Source organism: Bombus vancouverensis, chromosome 11 (genome assembly GCF_051014615.1).
Source record: "Bombus vancouverensis nearcticus chromosome 11, iyBomVanc1_principal, whole genome shotgun sequence".
NCBI classification, from domain to species: domain Eukaryota; kingdom Metazoa; phylum Arthropoda; class Insecta; order Hymenoptera; family Apidae; genus Bombus; species Bombus vancouverensis.
The window spans coordinates 6,705,986-6,730,014 of record NC_134921.1 but is presented as its reverse complement, the minus strand read 5'-3'; the positions used below and the strand labels follow the sequence as shown (position 1 = coordinate 6,730,014).

Here is a 24,029-nt window from a genome sequence, read left to right as displayed (position 1 = left end):
CACCTGATCTATAATTTCATACCCGCATACGTCTGTACGCCTGCATGCACCAGGTAGCCGCGTTCGGGAAAAAATAATACACGCGCGCACGAATGTGTGTGTAAATATTTTTCTCTGCGATTCGAAGTAGGATAAACTTGTTTTAACGAGAGATTGCGATGCGAGATAGATTTGGTTTGTCGATGTTTGAGGTGGTTTCATAAGTGGCACTGTGGAAGTGAGAATTCTTCCGTCGTCTGACTGAGGGTCGAGCGGTTTGGAGCACCGATTGCGAGCGAAGATCGACTTACTTAGATGAATTATGAAATATAGATTGAATATAGATGAATTGTGAAGATAGTGCATTTTCGAAAATTTCTAGTATGCCTTAATTTTGCGGCAGAAAATTTGTTAAAGAGTAGACAGAAATAAGAATGACGTATAATATAAATAAACTGACGTGTAATATAAGACACTGCATGTGTATGCATTCCAAAATAGAATGAATTTGTTTCACAGCGATCTTATGAGACAGATTCTTATGAGATAGATTCGATAGCGTGTTATTTGAATGGAGAAAAGAGTTTTTCAGTGGTTTAATAAATTTCAGCGATAGTTTCATAAGCGTGGAACGGTGTTTGAAGTGTGTGGAAAGTGGGGGTGGGACATGGTCCGTGGCTAAATATAGGAAACGATTTTGGACGGGGTAATACCGCGTAGAATACGGTCAAACGCAATGTTTGCGGGCAACGCCCACCCATACTCGTCCGGGTTTTTACTGCCTGGCAGTAAAGAACGAAAATTATGATCGGAGCTTGTCACTGCTTCGGGCGTCGAGGAGTGCTCTGAGATCTGCCATCGGATGGAAGTTTGCTCGTACCCTTGTAATCGCGATTGTAGAAAGATCTTGTTCTGAGACGAGACTAGAGAATTTGGAAATTTTTCATATTTATGGATTCGAGTAAAAGATGTTAAAGATTCATTTAATTTCTTATTCTTTCATTTTTAGTTATTAATCTAATTTTTCTTCTTTCTTCATTGTATTTTACGATTTAAAACCAGTTTGATTTTTTTTCGAAATGGCAGAACAATTTTTTCCCATTCCTTTAAGATAGTTTTTGTTCGCTCGAGTTCTTAAACTCATTAAAACTTCATTTTCTTTAATATCCTATAATTAGTATCCTTCGTACTTAATTTTATGCACGAATCTTTTGTGATGTTCTCTCATAATCTCATTTTCTTCTTATTTGATAACTTTAATGTGTTAATTAAACTTCGAAATATTAGATAGCGAGAATGCTGGTGGAAAAATCGCAAAGTACAAAAAAAATTGCTTCCCTGAAATTCTTGACATTATTATTCTTGATCATCCTTTTAGGATTAATACATTATCTTCTATATCATACTTCCTACCAACGTAGCAATAATAGGGGGATGATTTCATCTGGTTAATTCGACGACGTCTAAAGACACGTTATAAAATTTGTTTTTGTACGATCGGGTTACAGGATCGTTGTATCATCGGCAGGAATGGAAATGAGAAGGAATGGAAAAGTGGCGATCGCGGAAACTGCGAAAGTAGAGGCAAGAGAAAGTTCTCGTTTTGCGAGATGCGAGCGCAATTACACCGGGGCGATAAAAGTGTTACTTCGCGCTGTAATTTAGAAATATTTTTACGTCGTTTTGATTTGGCCGGGGAAACGAGAACCGTGAGTAGAATAAAACCGCCACTTCGCCGTGTAATTTTCGTGCACGAGTTTCCACGCCGCCACTGTTTATATTCTACTTTCCACTCGGAGAACGGCTCTCTGCTTCTCTGTTTTCCCCTCTCGTAGCATAGAATCGCGAAATTGGTCCATAAAAAAAGGAAGGTGTGTTAAGAAATCGCTGAATGGAGCATCGTCTATCTAGCCGTCGATTTTTTTCGCTCCATCCCTCGGTCGTTCCATTTAAGCAAGTAGAAATTTTGAAACGTTTCACGCGCAAATTCGTCGAAGCATTCAGATACCTTTCTCTCCACTGAAACTTGGAATTGAAATTAAAAGCTTGGAAAATTGCTTGAACGAAAGATTTTAAAGATCCTCATGTTCGACTTTATTCATGTACCTCAATGTAGTTTCAAGTTCTGTTAACGTTTTCTTGCACGATAATTTACTAATTGTAATGGCATTAATCGATTGAGAGATGATAAATTTGAAGTTGCGGATTTGACTTGCACAAACGGTTCCTGTAATCTTACAATTTTACGCCGAATATAACAATTAATTATCGCAGCTTGTAATTTGTAAAATTCACCTGCAAACTTTATCTGCTTCGAACTTGTTACTCTTATACGAGAAAATCTACTGATACTGAAAGCTTGTAAAATTACGCTATTGCTTCAGTTTCCCAATGAGAACTAGACATTTCAAAGACAAAATTTGCTAAATAAATCTGCCTGATTATCCACCATAATCAACATACTTTTCATCATCACGAACCTTCGTCCCTCTTATTCATAATCATTGAAACATCTCACACGAATATTTATTGGATCACTGAAAATCCTTTCTCTCCACTTAAACAAATAGGAATCTACAAAATCACCGAACGAAACTCCATCTGACTTACCATATTCGACTTTGCCCAAACATTTCAACATTCTACGACAACCAGCAATCCTAAGGTTCACCGATATATTCGAAAGAGAAGCAACAAGGCGTGCTGATTACGTCTGCCCAATTATCCGTCGATTCTTACCATCGCTGGGTCCTTTTAAAGTAGAAAGTTTCGGTTGGAGAATCTATCGGCTTTAGGAAAGTTGCGCGGTGGCTCGTCACAGTCGGAGGCAGTCAACGCTGAAGCAGGAACGTCGACACGGGTCCTCTCGTCGCCTAATTGAATGGCATTTTATTTAGCACAGTTCCCCGCACTCTGGATAGCCGCCATTTACCTCAATTACGTAATTCACCGTACACAACCGACCGCGCAGCTACCCACCATGGGTATTGCATGGTGATGGCCATGCCGAACCATGATAGTGTGTGGTGGTTCGTTGTGTTGTTGGTGTTGGTGTTGGTGGTGGTGGTCAACTGATGACACGTGTTTGCGCTACCGCCGCCGTGCAATTAGCCCCCCAATGTAATTTCGCGCTGTAAGAGCGTGCCACGCTCTTTTGGCCTAGTACCGTACCTGAGGGCGCATCGGTACCCCTGCATTACCAAGAGGGAAGTGATTTTCTTCGGGAGACGTAGAAAAATTCGATTTTAAGTACTCCACCGCCGGCACTTCGATGGTTATTTTTGCATCCGGTTATAACCATCGATGGGTGAAACGGATCCTTTAAACGAACACTGGTTATCCTCGAGCCTTTGACCTACTGGTTAAAAATCCTCCTCCAACGTCGTTTACTCTCTTTTGCTTGGATCAGACAGAACGGTTGAGAGTTTGAGAGTGGTCATTTTCGGCGATGCTCGGAATTGGAAAATGTTCTTAATCCACTTGTAGTAATAAATATCAAGCTTCACGAATACGTGGAAAATTATTAAAATTATAATTACATACTAGAACTGGAACTACGCATTTATCCTTTATGAACTGTTCTTTTATCTCCTTTTAATTGGTTATTAAAAGCAGTATGTGTATTATTAAAGTCAATGTGTAGTTGCCATTCTGATATAGTACGATCTTGCGATAGTTGTTTTGGTTTTCTTCGATTCCGCGATTTGTTCAGGTGCACAGTTTCTTCGAATTATTTTGAAGATGACTCGCTATCCCCAGAGCACGAACTTGCAGATTTCCAATAAACGAACATAATATATTTCTTTACTAAGAACTTTATATTTTTACGTTCTCTATGAGTTTTTTTTAAGCGAGGCGAAAAATATCCAATTTCCACCACCCCCAAGTATTCGTTCTTCTTACTACATTATCGTCGTACAATTTATACGGCGCTGTTTACGCGGAAATTAGTTCTTCCATAGTTTTCTATCTCGATAGGTTATTGTGTAATTAATCTCACGTCGTCCAGGCAATCGCATCAAGAATAAATATTCGTGTAATTGAAGCATCGAGTAGGTGTGCGCCGTTGGAACGTGATGCAATGTTAATGAACGGGATATTATCCGGCAACTAGTATCATTGCAGACGATAGATACACGCTGTATAGTCGGTAATTGTGCCCAGCGATGCTGATTAGGTGTAATTATCATTCGATCGAAGAAATGTCCTCGTGTTAGCTGTCATGGTGGCATTACCTATCAAATACACTATTTTATTTTTGCTCCCGATTCTAATTCCTTCTTTCTCGTTCTTTCATCCCTATAATATCACTATAGGTACGTATAACGATGATATATCTTACTTGTGCATAATTAAAATTACGATCAGTCGATTACGTGGTTGGGTAAATTTACCAGAGTCATTCATAGTTAAAGCTTATGTAGGAAACAATGGTTTTCTGGAAACGTGAGGATGGAAAAAAAATTGCCGACGGGGGCGGATGAAAAAAATAACGTCAATTCTGGGAAGACGATTAGGAACGATCAGATAAGGGACTGGCTGGCGTGGAACGTGTCGTTTCCCAGCCGCTCGAAGACTTTCGACTTAATTAGACGTTTGCTGTCGTCCTGATTTTGTCAGCTTTAATCCTGCCCCGTAACGGGCGCCAATAACGCGCATCCCAGTCGCAATCACGTAACACTGTGGTCGTTCACTAGATATTTCAAGACGACACGAACACGTTTCATAAGATATCGGGATTTGAGTGATAAAGCGTGACCTGATGATTTATGGTAGTATTTTTGATGCGTGAAAAGCTTGCGAAATACAGTGAAACATTGATTGAATGAGATGCATCAAATGGAATCACTTTGTTTTCATACGAGAAACAATCATTCATTCTAGACTATTTTAGAAATATTAATATCAAACAAGAACAAGAGCTTCTGAACAAAAATGTCAGCTACTTTACGATAATAGCATTTTCGAATAAGAATATGCAAAAAAAAAAAAAAAAAAGAAAAGAAAAATAGCAACCAAATCTCGTTACGTTTCTGTTCTTGTTTTTCAATCTTTCTTGGAAGAAATCATTTCCAAATTTACCACTGCTGAACGTTTTAGTTAATCGATTATTCTCTTAATCGATATTCCGATAGCCAAAGTTCTACCGTATCAACCCTTTGATCAATTTCGACAAAACTCGTGTCGATTCTCCAATATGGTCGCGAAATTGCAGGTGAAAGAAGATTATTCGCATACTAATTAATTGCATGGGCAGAAGAAGGAGACAAAGGTTGTTCGTGGGCGAACAACCACGCTTCGGATTATCCGCGAATGGGATCTGATCCTTTTCCGCGCCTTCACCTGTCTACCGTGCTGCATTCGCGCAGATACGATCAGCAAAAAGACCAAGCGCGTTACGAAATTTGCTCACTGGCTGAATTTTTTTCTACTCCGCGTCCGTGCTACCAACTGCTGTATAGCCGGCGAGAAATTGTTCCGATAAAAAATTCTATTACCTATAATGCGACCACCGCAGCCAGATTAGCATCTTTTGAGGAAAATTTAGGTCACACGGCTCGACGCGTTGTTCCCGTGCCTTTTCGCGGCGTGCAGTCTTCAGCGTATACGTTCTAACTCTAAAGTTTTGTGCAATTTTAAAAAAATATTAGACAAGCGAAAGAAGCGAGGAAAACGTTATTTTGAGAAGATAGAAAAATTTGTTACGATATCAGTCTGGGTCTGCGACGTAGTGGATGACCATTCGAGGAAACTTCGTGTGTGTACGACCTTAATGAAAAATTGCAGTGTCGAATGTGTTCAGTAGAAGGCCTCACTCGAAAAATGGAACCGAGTAATTAGCAATCGAGTTGCGTGTACACGAGAACGGAAAAACGTGTCGTCCTAGGTATTCCACCTCCGTCGCCGGTCCACTCCTTTCGCGGTGGGCTAATGGGCGGGGCCAAGAACGTCTGTTGCCAAACTGTCACGTTGACGTCCGACTGTTTTTTGATGCATCTTCGCGAGTTCTTCGTCTAGATGTAATCTCAAAAGCCGTAAAATCGTAAGAAAACAATCTACATGATCCGAAATAGGCGATATCGTATATTCTAATTTTGATCGCGAATATCAATAATAAATAACCTGTTCGATTACTTCGAAAAGCCAAATCGTATCATTTTCGAATTATTCTACGATAGATAGCGCAAAAATGGCTGAAGAATAGTCTTCACTAGATACTCGAATTCGAAGCAGCGAAACAGAAACTACGTCCAATCTTTCGGCAAGGGAAATTCACTCGCGTCCCAGATGTCAGCGTCACCCTCAACCCTCGATTCCCATCGAATTGGCGGTAGATAGGGGAACGGGGGAGTCTCTTGTCGTCGTTGGCGGCGGCGGCGGCGGCGGCGGCGGCCCGAAACTCGCCGCTCCATGCATACAAGCGTCGCTGGTCGAGCGTGGTCTCTGGCTTTCTTTACCGGAGCTATACCCCCGACAGAGTCTGTCAGGAGTAGTGGCAGCGTCGTACGCGCACTACGAACGAAAAGGGTCCCCGGACAGGTAGAGAAAACACCTCCACGAGCGAAGGTGCCCCGAGGGTGTCGGTAAACCGTGGGCATGGCCCGATTTCGTCAACTCCTACACGGACACCATAATGGCCTCCGTACAGCCAATCGATCGGCTAGACGTCACAGACGCAAAGTGGGGGAATGGTGGAACGGCCAATCGCGTAGCGCGCTAACGGCCAACGTGGGTGTGGCCTTGAGTGGCGCCACCGCGGCGACTTTCGGAAACGGCGCATCGGGCTCCGGGGAGAGGCTTCGGCTTCATTATGTATCATTATACCGGTCCGCGCCGCGCGGTGTGCACTGCAGTTACTGGGCCAGGCGCGCGTGTGTGCTTTTCTCTCTTCTTCGTCGGTCGTCGTCGTCTTCTTCTTCTTCTTCTTCTTCTTGCCTACGGTGATCGGCGAATCGTCGTGACCGTTTTCTCTCGTCGACAACCACGTCGGCCGAGCCACGATGCTCATCGGCGTCGAATAATCACGGCATACGCGCGTGTGGAAAAAGCACTTGCTGGTTGCCGCTGAACGAGAGCGAGCGTGCGCGCGCGCGCACGCCTCTGTGTCATCGGCGACGTACAATTAAATCACGCAGTTCGCGCGAGTGTACTGTCACGCTAGGACCACAGTTTCGACCGACAGATTACCGGATCTCCGTCGGAGAAGCTAGACCAAATTTCCAAACCGTGGATCGTGCGATATCCCAAGTGTGGCTCCAAATACCCAGGACGATCGTATACCACGGATTTCGGCCCGGTATCGTGACTATCCTCGCGGTGGTGCACGATCGGAACGTGATTAACAGTGACGATTGTTGGAACAGTGATCGACGGCACCAAGAACGTGAAGCGCCCGCTCCGTCGCAGTGCAAAGAACCATTACTCCGATGGGCAGTTTACTCGATCACGGAGAACGTTACCGTAGATCGGGCTGACCCTTGCAAAACTACCTGTGCATGACTTTGGTGCATCTTCTCGAATATACGATCCATGAAATTGGATTCAGTTCCGTAAAGGCTACGCGGGTGAAGTGCTTAGTGATCTAACTGTAACCGAGCTACTACAGACTACTTGGCGGAGAATTACGAAACTAGTGTATTTGTGAACACGTGAGAGAAACAATTAACTAAATCTAGTGACAATTCGAACATCATACTACAGTTCGTTCTAAAGTGGCAGCGAAGAGATCACGTAAATCAACTCCTTTGAACAGTCCTCATCAATCATCGCCTCATAAATCTATCGAATATAGCAACACCGACAAAGCCATTAAAACCGTCCGCGATCTGGAACGAAGTAAATGAGGAATATCCAAATGTCGCCTGTTTATAGGGAATTAACATTGTACCGATAAGCGATCCATTAATCGATAGTGACCAGTCGTGAAACGTGAAACAGAGGCCCCAAGATTCGGGCCCCGTACGGCGTTCGCGCGACGGCGGCGGCGACGACGTCGTCGGCGAGTTTGTCCGCGAGAACCGTAGGCTGTGGCGGCGGCATCGACGTCGCGACTAAGGTGGAGCGTCCGGGCAGCACGACGACGCTCAACTTCACGGACCTGGGGAGCCCATTCGGGGCGGGCGACCCCTGTCCGTCTAGTACCCCGACCCCGAATAGTATGTCGGGAGGCGGTGGACCGTCTGGAGGCGGCGGTGGTGGCGGTGGCGGTGGTGCAGGTGCTGGAGGCGGTGGTTCCGACATGGAACAGCATCTTCATCACACGGGATTGGGCTCGGTGACACCTGGACCACCCGGTGGAAACGGTGGCGATAGTACAACATCGAGCACGCCCGTCTCACAAAGTGGAAAATCGGCATTCATCGAATTGCAACATAATAATCTGTATAATCCCGCCAGTCTACGTGGTGGTTATCCCGGAGGACACAATGTGCCTGGTGCTCATCAATTCCCGCATCAAGTCGGCGCGCTAAGTCACCAAACATCCGGACCAGGCAGTGGGAACCAGCAACACGCGGATGCAGGATTCCCCAGTCCTAGGTCCGCGCTAGCCGGATATCCGTTCGCGCCCATGCACCAGCATAACGCCTATGGATATCACCTGGGATCGTACGCGCCCCAGTGCCCCTCACCGCCCAAGGACGGTGAGTACCCTAACTGTATGTATTCGCAGCCTTTTTTATTCCTACTATTAGAATAAAGATAGTTAACTTAATTCTGTGCTCCTCGTTCCTTGGAAATCGGAGCCGATCTATGACGAAGACGGCGATGGTTGTACGTTGACAATCCAGCGAATCTTTTCTCTAATCTTGTTTGCGGCTGATCTTAAAAGTTACCAAAGTAGCTGACTTAAAAGCTTAAAGTGTGTATAAGAGGGATTTTCTATGAGTAATTCCTTGGAACGGAGAGCAGTTGGAAAGTTTACAGCGAAGCTTACTATACTATTTTCTAATAACCATACTGTCGAACAGTTTAAATTGATAGATTCGCTGTGAGTCTTTCAAAGCAAGTAGCAATTAGCATAGATTAGAATATAAAGTTTTTTAAGTAATAGAATATTTTCATAAACCATATCAACTAGAAATACCCTAAAGAATCGTTATCAGACGTATAATTATCGCTATTACTATATTCGATTGTGATACTTTTTCTGATAACGATGCTTTTAAATTTCCCAAGAGTCGGATGTCTGATCCCGGCGGTAGAATTCTACTTAAAACGCATTACACTCGTAACGTATTTCAACCGAATACTCGTTACAATTCCACGCATAATTCGTCGATAAGTACATAGAAGCGATGTTGCGATATTTTTAACACAAATTGGTAGTTCCATTATCTAATCCTGAAACGTTTCACATGTGGGAGGTCAGATAGTTGGAAATACATTACGGTTGCGCGTTCGCGTGGCGATCGGACGCCAAGTCAAAATCGTAAACTTCTTTCGTTGATTTCGCATCTGGCGAGGTAGGCGCTCGACGAAAAAAGAAACGAAAACGGAAGAGAGAATCTAGAGTAGCAGGTAGTGGATCGGTCGACGGCCTGGGTAGGCACAATAACGCCGAGAAACGGAATAAGATATACGACTAGGAAAGAGAATCCTCTTGGGATCCGAAAAAGTCCCGCAAAGCGGCTAACGAACGAAACAAAAAGCCCCCCGGCTGAATGAGAATAGTCGATGCCTCCCTGTGTCCTCGAAAAGCGTCGCTAGATATTCAAGCAGTCAGATACGCAACTGTTCATCGTTTCTTTGCACATTTCCCTCGCCTTCTTCTTCGTGTGTTTTTTCCTCGTCAACTTCTTTGAAGTTCACGCGAGTTTTTACTGTATATTTCAATACAGTTAACTAAATTCCAATATATGCAATTGTGCATCATGCAATCATGCATCCATGTTTTCTTCATCTTGTCCTCTTTTTCTAGTTTATATTCACATATTGGCTAACGCCAAGCAATTAGATATATAAAGCTGCTTGTTATTTCGTTAAACATCTTTGCATTTCTCATCTTTGTCTTTTTTTTTCTGATAAGATTTTACTTCCGTGAAACTGCAATTTGTTTCTCTCATAAATCATCTTGGCTCTCTAAAAAATTCACAGAAATTTTTATTCAATATGTAAATGCGGACAGTTGAAATACAAACAGTTAGATACACGTACATATTTTCACCTTCGTCTTATGTATGAAATTATTCACACACCAATGTGTTCAGAGAAAAGAAACATTCGCAAAATGTTTTTAATATTCTCGATCAATAATTGCAAAGTCCTTTGTAGTCAATTATTTTTAAATTCACACAATTTTCACCCTTACACGTAAAACTATTTAGCTACGTATAACGGTTTGCGAATTGCAAAATTAGTTTAGAGTACTCCGAATATTTTCAATCAGCGATTGCAAAATTCCATCAACTTCTTTCAAATCTTCCAAATTTTGTTATATATGTCGGAGACTCGGGAAAATCCGTAAGATTGTAATTAAAGTTTACAGTTGTAACTAAACAATTTGCCGTCAGTCTGCCCAATTGTACTTGTTGGCGATTGGTGATAATAAACTTGGGCTCAAGGCGATCATCCGCCGAACGTAGCCGCGGTCAAAGGTATGGAGCGATAGTATGACACTCATTAAAGGAAATACCCATAGAGGTATCTGACCATGCCAATGGTTCCTTCGGACACTGAATACCTGATGTTGAGGCACGTACACAGCACAAATCCAGTTAGCCCGAGGACTCGCTATAAAAGCTGGGTTTTTCCGGCAATTAAGATTTTTGCAAACGGACAGGCAGCTTGTGTCCCAAAATCGAACAATCGACAGCGACGTCGATCCGAGGATCTTGTGTACTTAGACACCCCACCAGAGTTTGTCTCGGTGGCGTCGCTGGGACGAAGATTCATTCCTTATTGAGACCTCATCGAGGAAGGGAATAGCGCCTTACCATCAGTACACGTTTGAGTTAGAGCAAGTATATCTATGCTCCCGTTGACCGCGGATTCGTTATCGAACCTGAGACCATTATCACTAGCGTCGCGAGTGCCTAATCGCCGCTGTTGATTGTCGAATCGGCAGTGTTCATGCTCGTAGTATCAGACCGTACCGTCGTTATAACACAGCGATGGCCATTCCAATGGAGATCTAGCAAATGCCCACAACTCTATTCCTGACGCTTCTCTGACATATACAAAGGGAAACGTTCTATGAATTTCTCAGCGTGTGCCGTGAAAGAAAAATCAGCATCGATTCCTCGCTAAGTAAGCTCGTCGTTACAACGATTGAAAAGAAATGATCAGCACGATGCGTCATTTTTAGAATTGTTTGCTCGAAATACCAGTGGTATATCGTATCGCTTTGCTGATGAAGCTGTCAACCGCGAATCGGCGAACACGAGCGACGATATCGTCGCTGCCGTCGATAGAAACGTGCAATATTTAGTTGTTTAGACGCGACGGTATTCCCGACACGGAAGACACTCGATAAAATCCTAAATTAATTGAAGAGGAATTTACACGAGTTTTTCCTTCTCTACGGGAACTCGCTATAGGCTTCTGTCTTTTCTGAAGGGGACAATCGACAACCTCCCCTGCGAACCCTATCTATCGCGTAAATTAATAATGACCGATGGTTCTTCTTCCTTTCCACCTGTCTTTTACCGCCGCAAACGTGCACGTTCCAACGTTCCTGCATTATGGAAACCACGAGAGGTTCTCGCCTGTTTGGAACCACCCCTTCCGTAATTCGAAGCACTGGGATATCGGTTATAGGTAATCTTGAATCGGTGAGTTTGTCGAAAATTGCTAGGAGAGTAGGAAAAAAATAGATAAATATGGATAGAAAGGAAACGGTGAATCCCCCGATGGTGAAGTATATGAAAAAAGGGTTCGTCCCTCGAGATATTCGCACGTTACACGATACGTTTACCCATCGTTGCATAGAAGAATCCAGTAAAACGATCGAGGGCTCTGACTCTCGGCAATTTCTTCTCCCTTCCTTCCTTTCCTCTCGATTTGGAAAATTGCGAATACTTGACCATCGATGGGAAGGAAGAAACGAACGTATTTTCCAAGGGTCCGTGATCGGTAATGGGCAAATGTTCTACGATGCGTTCTTTCGAATGGGTTCCACGATTCCACGGAATCGTTCAGATTATAGGTCATTTTCTCTCATTAGGATGACAATTTCTTCGTGCTCGGTTTTCATAAACCATTAGAACGGACCCCAGCAGGATAGAACTATGACGAGTTCGCGTAAGAACCGGATTAGCGTGATAGAAAATTCTGCTCGAGGAGAGAGTTCGTCGTTGTGTTTCCAACGAATGGCGACAAATCGCGATTGCCGTGTCGTAACGTTATGTCTGCCTCCATTAACAGCGTTCTCAGAGAGTGGTTACGATAATGTAGAATTGATCTATCGAACGATAGCCACGTGTTGCTACGTCGATTATTGATTGCTCCGTCGATCCTCGTAGATCACTCGGTCATCGTAATGCTTTTTCTTTTTCTTAAGCGTTTTCCATTTTCTTCTTCGTTCTTATTGTCGTATTTTACGATTAAAGAAAGTTACACACGTTCTTCCGCGTGGTAACGCGCGATTTGTCGTAATTGTACAGCGATAATTGGTTAATTCGAACATATCGTGTGCCGATCGTTTGTGATTAATCATTACGAGAAGCTCGTTTACACGTGTGACAAATTGCGACGAAAGAATTTGCCCGTTGCTCTTTGCTGCTCGTAATCCTCTGCGAATCAGGCACGGAGCCTGATGAAAGCGATTGAATTAATTAAATAATAAATATCGTTTTAGAATCGCGATCGCGAGTTAATTACAAAGGAGCACGCTATTGTTTGCACATCCTCCTCGGGCTCTGGCCACCTGCCGCGTGTCGTTCCTTTCAACTACCTTTCTGGCAAAATACTTGACACCTCCAATTTAATACCCTTGTCAAACGTGCTTAGAGAAGAAGGAAATATATGAAATATTTGAATACCATTCCATCAACTTCATGCTACGAGTCACGTGTAACGTTTCGTAATTCACATTTAATAAGTTATTTTTAAAAGCTGTTCGTAGTTTAGCTGCATTTATATATTTCCATATGGAATGAAACTATAAAATCTATCTATGTCTGTTCTAAAATTGATCTCAATCTTTAATTCAACTACCGACATTGTGGATTATTCTCTTTTGACTTCTGTCAATGCATATACAATATACAAATTTCGTAGATCGTTGTCTCGATGGAAAAATTTAAAAAAAAAAGAAAATTGAAAAAAAATTTTTATTCTATATTTTCGACTTCTTTTTTCGCGTAGAATCACCCCCTTTCCGCTTGTACCACCAGTTACCAACCACCCTGTATACACTGGCGTCACAGTTTTTTTTTTTAATGCATTCAGCCTATATGTAGCAATATAAATTTTCAAGAAATACTTTTACAACTCTAAGTTCGTAACTCCTTCTACCGCTATCTCCTTTCGTTAATCGTAACTGTTAACTTTTTAATGTTATTTTATACTTCTTTCGATCTTCTTTTCCCAATTCCATTCCACTCCCATCTCATGCGAAAACATGAAAAACATCGATCAGAAATTGGACATCGGAACAGTCATATAACCAAGGAGGATTAATGAAGTCGTCCGAAACTTTACTTGCGACGACTTGTCAGAATCAAGAGAGTACGAAAGAAGGGACGATCTCGTATCGTGTACACAATCGTGTACCACCGTACCGATCTCATACTCGACAATGCGCAAACAGTGCACCGTTAGGTGGTAGCCGTATATCAACGAGCAATCTCATCGGTTGCGACAAATGAACCGTCCATTAACATCGTCCCTGGCCGAGCCTTCTTCTCGGTTTGGCCGTTGCCTTGTCATCGACGTTGAGCCCATCCATGTCGAGTCGCAACGAAGCAAACGATCCCGGGAACCAGAATCCAATTAGCGTGGCTACCTTTACCGAACTCTACATTAGTCACCGGGCCTGGCAGCGACCAACCACCGGTCAAATTAATCCGGAACGGTTCAAAGACAATGCGCCCTTTGGATAGAGAGTTCTGGGGTCTACGGCCAGGGTGATGGATTAGGTATTAAACGGTTGTTTTCACAAGGATTAGGAACACCGACCTGGAGCACTATTGGATCACCCGACAGATCTTCAAAGATGGAAATTCCAAGTTGCTCTATGGATGATGATGGCAGCGACGATGGATTTTCTTCTTCTTTCCCTTTTTCTCTTCCCGTAGGTTCGAAGATTTTGCACGGAAGTCGTGTTTTCTCTGGCTTAGATACATCCGTAGATATCGTGTGGCTGCCACTCAACCGGATCCTGGTTCGTCCCCCCAGCTGACAATGAGAAAAGTGGGGTTCGAATGGTCGTCACGCAAAGTGCACCGGTCGCGGCTAGCTGTTGCGATCGACGATAAACTATTCGTCTCTAACTCTGCTGTTTTTCTACTCGGACTTGACTTCGTATTCCATTGACAGGGCTAGAGCTGGACACAGAGAGACGTTGCGATTTTTTAGTGGCGATGGTGTGAGATTTGACAGATTTATTCGTCGAATAGCTGGATTGCATGGTCATGTGCATTGTGTTATTAGAAATACGAGGCTCGATACGGAGGAGTGGTTTTTTTCTCGTGAGAGTTTTTTTGCCAGGCATGCAACGTTAGCGAACAGAAAACAATGCACATATAGCGATATAATAACGCTCATTGTCGGACATGTGATAATATGTATGAGGATTCTTATTTTTTTCATTTTTCAACGAATATTTTTATCTTCGCAGATAATTCTAAAATTGGGAATTTTTTTTTCATATATGATTTTTCTTTTCTGACCTTTGTCTACGGTATTACTGATAATTGTTTGAGGAATACATTTTTTATATCTTATTTCATTTTTTCTATAGAAGTTAAGTAAAGGATTTTTGTTATGCTTACACAAATATTATTTTAAGTTTATCAGTGATTAGAAGTTATATATATTTTAGATTCAAAGTGTTCAGGCAATATCTATCAAATTTCGAAGTCACTTAAATTATCATAGACATCAATGTACATAAACGCAACTTTTTTAGTATTCAGCGAATTATACGTAAATCGCTAAAAATAGAAAAATTCGCACGTTACAGTCGAATATGTCTAAGCATATAGTAAATACAAATATGTTGAACTGCGCGCTTCGCGATTTTTATGCATCGCAAATTCGCGCGAAATTATTGCGAATGCGCTCACTCACATATATTTCCCTACGTAATTCAACACACTGCATTCACGCGACGAAACTCGCTCGTCTGTATCAAATCTTAGAAGCACAAACCCATCGAATTATACATCGTCGCCTGAGCGAAATCGCAACTGCGCCGCTCATCTGCATCGAGGCTTAGCACAGTTCTTTTCGATCCGTGACCAAACGATTTTTCACAGAAACTCGCGTAGAATCGTTGATCACTCGCGAAACGTTAACCTCTTCGTTCTGATGAATGGTGTATTAATTATATTTTACGGTATCGTGGTTGCTTTTATATCTGCATCGAGGATATATAGGACGATAAATTGCCTCTTCGAGAACGGTTATTCCCGGTGAAATAACAGGCAGCCGCGGATCGATCGATCGCGTACACGCGAAAATCGGGAAGGGAACGCGCGCGTAAAGGAAACAGGGAACGCACGACCGCTCGCAAATGAGCCGCGCGAATTATGCTAAAGTAGTAGTTTCACCGCGACCGGAGCGGTTTTCAGCGACCGCTTTGCATACACCGTCGCGCTAATGACTCCGCGAGCTCTTGCAACGCACAAGCACTCCCGAGAAAAATGTATCGTAAAACCGTGCCTCTCCTTCGTTTCCCGATTTTTCTTACAGTTTTCACTGAACTTTATGCTTTTATGCACTTCTGTGCCACGATGTTGCATCATAGGTTGTGATTATCGCGGTGATTCATTCATAATCAATGAAATGATTGGCAATGTGTTTGGTATATGCATTATAGCGTAATTCACGATGTTTGTGCTTAGACGGATACTTATGTAAATTTGTATTTTTATGAAGATTCGATATAGAAATGCATTCTAAGTGGAGATTCTACTTTGGATATTTTCAATATTTTTGCATATCTCATGCATTTTAGACTGTCCATAAATGTACAAAAATTGGAAATCTAATAGGATAGAAATGGTAATTCGTATCGGTTTGGTGTGCAGTGTCAGTGTGTTCTAGTTTTATGTTTCTTGGGATTTATGGATAATCGATGATGAAATAGAAATTCTTTCGAGTACCGTTCCTTTTACCATATCGATATTTTCCCTGATTTTCAAACGAAAGAGGAAAGCATGAAGAAACTTTTGTAGATTTTCTAAGTTCATATTAAAATTGATAATAGGAAAGGAAAATTATTGCTTAGGTTCAAAAAATATAAACCTTTTCAAAAGCAGGTAATAAATCCATCGGAATAAAAGAAGCGCATATCTAATTCCGAAATCAGATAGAATGAAAGCTCGATTACCATCATTCTCAGAAAATATGCTACATTATAAATGTACCATGAACTTGCTTACCAGTAGTGGTCAACACGTTGAATTTAAAAATTGAAAATTTTAATTAATCGCGGCAAAAAGACAGTTTTTCTCAGTATTTAATTAAGCTACGATATTTTCCACAGAAACATAGTGCGTCCTATCAATAGCGCGTCGCTATATGTCAAAGACATTGCATAAAAATGCGTAAAGATAACGGGACGGCTATTATTCCTTTCGAAATGACACGTTATATTCGGCGACATCATGGCTCCACTGACCTGCCACGATAAAACACCGAATAAGCATTATCGCGTTCAACCTGACATAAAATCGTGTAGGTTAATGTATTCGACGATACCGGTCACGACAGCGCAAAAACGTCTCGTTAAACGAAGGACACCGCCTTCTGGAAGAATCCTTGCCGATGGAAAGACCCCGTAACTCCTCCTAACACGCGATTGCGTATCGTAAATATCCCGCCAAGTATGGTGTACGTACATATATAACCTGGCAAGAAAAGATCAAGTATAGCAGGGGTTGCTTGTTAATATCTGCCATTTTACGCGTAATCAAAATCTCCGTGTCGTTCCGCGATCGATCTTGAAACTCGTTGATCCACGGGTCAGTCTTCCACGCCCCCGTTACTGGTGACATGGCCAGCAATAAATCATAAAAATCATATCGTATGTATGTATACACGCGTCGTATGCATATCCAACTGATCGCTATAAATTTCATAAAGGTAGAAGATCGCGCGCAAGTAGTTAGAAATTTCGAATTACTAATTCAAAAGTTGGTAATTACAAGTTTTGTTATCAACCATGCCACGTTCGAGAATTTTCTGCTACACCTGTTCGATGGAGGCCATGTTGATGTATGTTTTACTATGCGGATTTTCATAGCATGCACACATAGACATGGTGAATTTTCCAGGATGACATTTCCTTGAACGCGCCGCATTAGGTGGAAAATGACAAGGCTGGCCTGTTTGGATTTCTAAATGACTGTGTTACGTTCAAGGATTCACACCGCGCGCCGTATTACGCTACATTGTAATTAGGGTATAAACATAATGGCGCGATCGTACGTACGATAGCGTTCGCCGGGCTGGCACGATGCGTTTATTTAGTCGGTGCGTAATTATTCGATGATTAATTTATAACAATTTTTTTTAATTAATTACACTATGGTTAGCACTCCGATATTGTTCGCCACGATAGCGATCACACGTGGCAAATTACACGAGATTAATCATGATTTATCGCGGCTACCTACGCCCGAACCTTTGTCGCGATCTTCGACAAGCCTTTCATCCTTTTCTTTCGATGTTATAATGCGTTCAACTAATTTCTCTTTCCATTCCTTCCGTTCTTTTCTCTTCCCACAAACGTCAACGAATCGTTTCGAATTTGGATCAGATAATTAAATCGTTCTATCGTTCTAAATGTATCATAAATCAAGTATCTGTCGAATAGTTTTGTTTAGGTTTTCGTTAAATTTCTCTTTAGTTCGTACACAATCGGTGATGAGGATTCTGAAAGTTGATGTTAGGGTGGTGCATGTTCGCAGACCTCTCGCCATTGGGTGACAAGGGTGGCAGTCTCGTCGACGAGCTCGGCGGTGGTGGCGGCGGTTCCTTGAGAAACGGTAAAGGCAAGAAGATGAGGAAACCACGGACGATCTATAGCAGCCTTCAGTTGCAACAGCTTAACAGGCGGTTCCAGAGAACGCAATATCTCGCGCTACCAGAAAGAGCGGAGCTCGCGGCGAGTCTTGGACTAACGCAAACCCAGGTAAGTGTTATATTTCTTTTTATTTTTTTGTCGTGCTTGTTTCTTTAATTCTTCTTTCTTTTCGCGATCAATTTTCTCTCACGGAAGTACTAATACGACGTACGTTGTTCTCACGTACAACGAAATTCACGTGCACTACATCGTCGGTGGGATGATGAACGCTGCACTCGTCACGCGAATCAACACGGGGCTTACGTTGTTCCGTGACTCTTACGCCTGGAATCCACTGCGTTTTCACGTTATCTCCTGGCAATTAAGCGAGGTTTCCATGAAAATTTCATTCGGTACGCGTTCAGCTTCGTATGGCAAGAAAATTCCTCTAAGAACGCTCGTAATATCCTTGGATGTTGCATTAAGATAGAGGAAGGCGCGGAAAATTTCTGGTATAATCCCTGAGAATCACTGCAAATGTTGGTTTAAATTAATTTAATTTGTATAAGATATTCTTCTTCAGTGGATTTTTACCGCGTGTATTTACCGAACAGATTGTCATGGCTTGTCTGCATTCTTCGAATTGTACAATTGTGCATTCTGAATCGCTGAAATAAATTACATTCCATGAAGGAAACTGACCAGCTTTGAATTCTTAAAGTATGATTAGTTCACGAGTCGTGCAGATTTAATTTAATCCACGTGCTAAAGACACGTTCCGTATTCTCCCCCTGAATCTTCCCATATCGAAACTTTTCCACAATCTTACAATTGTATATAATTCAACAATTTTTCTATCTGCAAAATATTTCACCCTCCAATATTCACGAGAGGCGATCTTTCACGTTTCACATTTTCCGACCTGACTCTTCCAAAATTGCATTCGATATCAGAAGCTACAATCTTATTAATTTATAATCTTCAAGCGCAGCTCAAATTTTTCCAATAATACTCCGCTAATAGAATTCTTGTACTTTTTAATCAATCCATATACGCTGTCTTTTTTTCAAACTTCCGTGTAATATTCACAAGTGACAGCTACGTGTCGTATGCCTTTTAATCTCCCAAAATTGCATTCTAAATTCGAAACTATAGTTATCTTCAAACGCGGTACGATATTTTCCGCGAAGCTTTACTAGTAAAACCCTTCTATTTTTATAATTAATCCACGTGTGCAACTTTTCTTCAAATTTCCGCGCGGTATCCACGAAACATAGTCATGTTTCGCGTCCACCCCTCGAAACCACGAGAAGATCCTGTTGCACGGAGAGTCCAGGGTAACAGGACTCTCGATGGACAGCATCTGTCAGCATTATCGGCACAAATGACTTTACTAAATCACCGATCCGCCACGCCCTGGACACCGGGAGGATAGGGTTGCCAGTACTAACGTGCAGCGTATCGGCAACAGGGAGAAAATCAGCCGCGAGACACTAACGAGAAGATCATAAATAATTCCAGTAGCCGGACGATCGTGAAGTTTTTTAGTTTTTCACGGTGGACATCGGTACTGGCTTTCCGCTAATTATCCGGTTTGGTTTCCAATTAACGATTTATTAGGCTGAACCTATGGTCAAAAGCTAATTGACGCTGGTCTCTTCGAAGTCATGAATTTCTTGCGGATAATCCCACGACTCCCAATTAACGATTTATTAGACCGCGATAGCGCCTTCGAGCTAATTGAAACGAACCGTACCCGCTTGCGAAATCTTAATTTCGATATATCTCTGACCACGATTTATGCGCTATGTCGGCAATGTACTCGATTAAAGCTGCATTCGTGATTTTGCGAAATCCTTCAAGTTTTGTCAGTTTTACGACTCTTCGATTGAATCCGGTTACCCTAATTAAGTTTTGACTACTTTCGACTGGAAAAAGAAGCGAACCGAGGGAAAATTCCTTCAACTGCGTTTATCAATGCCATATAGATGGTGCGAGATTATAGTGATCAGCTCCGCAGTGATTGATTGTTACGATTAATTCATGTGGAAGGTTTGAGTTATCGTAAAAATCATGGAAGAATCTTTTTCTCGTTATTCAATTATTTATAAGACTATTATTTCTCCCCTGTTTCAATTACCAGACTTTTTGTATTATTACGCATAATTTTCTTAGAATATTCTCAAAAATTTCCCTGTGAAATCGGATGTATCGGTATTGCTCGTTGATTTACACATTCCCTGCCAGTGACGTATACGTTGCGCCGTCTCATTTATCTAAAATTAATCTACTAGATTCTAAAAAATAACCACTAATTCAATCATTGCATTTTTTGAGGCTAGATATTAATGAAGATTTTTAACACAAAAGTTAACAGAAAAAGAAACAAAACATTAAACCGTGCAATTGAAACAAATATAATTAATTACATCAAACATACCAGAGATAACTAAGGAAAGACGTTTGATAAAAAGTGTGTGCAGCTTCCGCAGAGAAATAGCAATACGTACTTTAGATACAATCAGTGCGTTAAACTATGATTTATTGGTCGTATATATTAAGTATGTCAAATAATAGCCCTGATTTCACAATGGAAATTGACCCCAAATTGATTTATTTGTATTTAGCCCCCCCCCCTCCTTCCTTCCCCGGGGGTTCAATAGATGTCAAAAGGCTAGAGGTTTTCTCATAGGTACACACATCGTGATACGTAACTGCGTATCGCGTAATCACGGGATAACTGGCTGTCGTAGGTTGCTGATGTCGTTGCAGGGGGTCCCGGACCGGATAATTTCATTAGTCTGAGCTCCGCGGGAGTTATTCCCCTTTCTCCTTCTGCCAGAGAATCGAGCTCGACGCAGGCTGATGAGTAATCGCGGCACCGTGTCAGGTTGTTTGCAAAATAACACGGAACAGAGCATTCCGACTGGTTGACTTTCAACAGAAGACTCTAGAATCGGAATTTTCCATTTGTGAATTCAATCTGTTACTTTGAGGGAGAACTAGAAAGTCTTGAGTTATCCATAATTCGTTTGCACTGTCACAAAATTTGACGCGTAAAGAAGAATGTCAATATTTTCCTCTTGTAAGAAATATGAAAAGTATAATTCAAAGGAGGAAATCGCTGGCAAAAATGATTAATCGTCACCGTATCTAAATTCACGGAATTCTTAAGTTTCTTCAATATTATTCACGTTTCACTTCTCCTGTTTATATGAGGTCAGCTTCTAATACAAAGCTTCCGAGTCTTTAAGCGCAATTCAACGTGCGAAATTTGTGAAGGAAATTAACACAGTGATTTCTACATTCATCGAATCGAAATTCACAGAATTATTAAATTTTATATAGCTTTTCCTAGCATTTCTTCGGTATTGCCCATATTTCGCCCCTTTCTTTCATCATAAGAGTACATTCCACTACAAAGCTTCTGATTCTTGAACTGTACTTTAAGAAGAAAAATTCCTGAAAAAATGATCGATCGATAAAATTACTGTATTAAACAACGATCTATCCTCGTCAATCTAAATTCTCAGAATTCTCAAGTTTAGCGAAGGTACGTACCTATTTCTAAAGCTTCTTCAATATCTTTCTCTATTTTCTACTATTTCTTTTCCACACAAGGGTAGTTTCCATTGCGATGCTTCGTGAATCATACTCGATGCAACATCTTCGACCAAGTCTCCGCGGCACCGCGGTAGCTGATCCCGACGAAGCTTACGGCCGATGCATCTCTTCAGGGTGTACCGTGTATAATCTGTAATCGGCCAATCAAGGCGTTCGAGCAAGCGCCTGTGCCTGCTCCGTTGGCCCTGCTACCGTCGCATCGGGTTTCTTGTCATCGCCAGCAACATGGCGCCTACAGAGCCTTCAGAGACTCTTCCATCTTCCCTTCGTTGCTGGTCTCCTCCTCCTCGCTTCGAAACCGCTTCGTCTCTTTGTATCTCTTTCCCTCTGTGTCGTCCCTTCTTCGACATCTTCTTATCCGCGCCTTTCCCTTCCTCTCCCTTCCTTCCTTCTTCTCGGTTGCCCTTTGGTTTGCTCGTGGTGTTCAACTTCGCCACGGAAAACGACGAAGACGATACGAAAAGAAGAAGAAGAAAGAACGGTGGAGGAGATCTGAACCAGAGAAGTGAGGCCACGCATCTCTTTTTCTTCGAGACTTCAATTTGAGGACGTGGTAGCGCGTTCGTGCCGCTGTGCTGCTACACCGACAGAGAGAAAGAGAAAGAAAGAAAGCAGGCAATAAGGATAGAGAGTACTTGTACACGCGAAGTACACATCGTCGCGGCCAGGAACGTGTACGTGCAAAGGGGATAGACACGTAGACGCGGCTACATAGGTACCAACACGACCGTCTGCGTTCCTGCCACGTACCTTGGGCGTGGTGGTTCCTTTTTCTTCGTCTTCGCCGACCAACGTGGTCGATCTCTCCTCATTGGCCCTGGGAATGCCAACGCGTCGAAACGAGATTCGAAAGTCGCGCACACCAAGGGAAGAACCGCACGCCGAGTGAATTCGAAATCTGAATGTTCCAAAGTACGTTTACCCCCGAAGATTCGAGGTATCCAGGGTACACCCAACTTTCGCTCGATATTCGTCCAAAATTCACTCAACAGTCATTCAAAGGTTCGTTCAATGTGCGCATCTAATGTGCGAATTTCACCTAAGAATTTCATCCACAGTTTGTCTAATATTCAGTTGTTTACAATACTTATCCAAGATTTACTTAAAATTCACTCAGAGGTTTATTCAATGTTCTGAAACTAACGCTGCTGAAAAAGTTTGACCAATGTTCCGACCAATCATCCGAAGTTCGTCTAATACCCAAGGTCTCATTCAAAATTCATTCCAAAATTCACTCGAAACTCGTGCAAAGCTTTGTCCAATATTCACAAAAAATTCAGCCATGGTTTTATTCAATGTTCATTTAAATGTATGTTTATATTCTGAAAATATTCTATCAAGGTTTACGTAAGGTTTCCTTAAGGGTGTCTAACACGCTTCGCAAGTTCCAGCACCTCTCTAAGTGGCCATCGAAAGCTACGCACCGGTGGATCATCCTCTATACTTCCTGTTATTTATTATTGAAAGGGGCATGAAAGACGTAGATAGTACTCGATATCGATATTACGACGACCGGTGAACGATCGAGCCGAACTACCCCTCTACATCGATCACTTTGTACGCTCCGGGAATAAGATAATGCTGTCACTCAAAGGGCGATATATAAAACCAACGATCGATCGACAGTGTAACGCCTTTCGCTGCATTTATCCGCGCGCCATTGCGTGGAACTTCGAGAATTCAAACGAGATTTTTCCATTCTCTCCAACGAAACTTTCTATAACAGGAACGGTTTGCAATGCAAGATTTATTCTTTGATTCGTGTGCCAACATTCTTTAATAGGAATGAACCAGGATTAACTAGAGTTTCATGTAACGAATTCTTCTTGCCTTTATCCACATATCCTCAACACCTTTGGACAGTGATTAATAAACAACTGACTGGTACCGTTCGTGCATCAGGATCAAGGTCGCAGAAAATTTTGATGCAACACGCGACGCATTTGCAGAAAATCCGAGAGGCGTGGGAATTAAGGTGAAAATTAACGTGCAAATAATTATTATTCATGCATGAGCGAGTATATATCCAAACGTGAATCGTAAATGTGTATGTAGTTTGAGACGTTGGTATGTGCAGGAGATGGAACTAAGAGGATGAAAAATGAAGATCGCGTTACACGATCTTTTGCTCATGGAAGAAAAAGTGATTCGGGCTTCTCGATTCGATTGATCGATCGACGTGATCTTCGGATGGAAAAAGAGAGAAAGATTTCGAAGTGAAGGAAAAGAGGTCTTTCAAATAGACAAGCGAAAC

The 24,029-nt window shown here is 42.1% G+C and overlaps 1 protein-coding gene across 5 annotated transcripts in view; it reads left to right on the top strand.

Moving 5' to 3' along the window:
• Positions 1 to 6,787: 6,787 nt before the first annotated feature.
• Positions 6,788 to 24,029, top strand: part of Dll (homeotic protein distal-less) — a 113,760-nt gene continuing 96,518 nt past the window's right edge. Inside the window, exons 1-2 of one of the 5 annotated variants that reach the window (XM_076622939.1) lie at positions 6,788 to 8,621; positions 18,057 to 18,280. In XM_076622939.1, coding sequence (XP_076479054.1) covers positions 8,138 to 8,621; positions 18,057 to 18,280 — 708 coding nt within the window. In that variant the 5' untranslated portion in view covers positions 6,788 to 8,137. Of the gene's footprint in view, positions 8,637 to 18,038; positions 18,281 to 24,029 lie in introns of all 5 variants that reach the window. The other 4 variants (XM_076622937.1, XM_076622938.1, XM_033349594.2 and 1 more) reach the window with 4 other exon arrangements.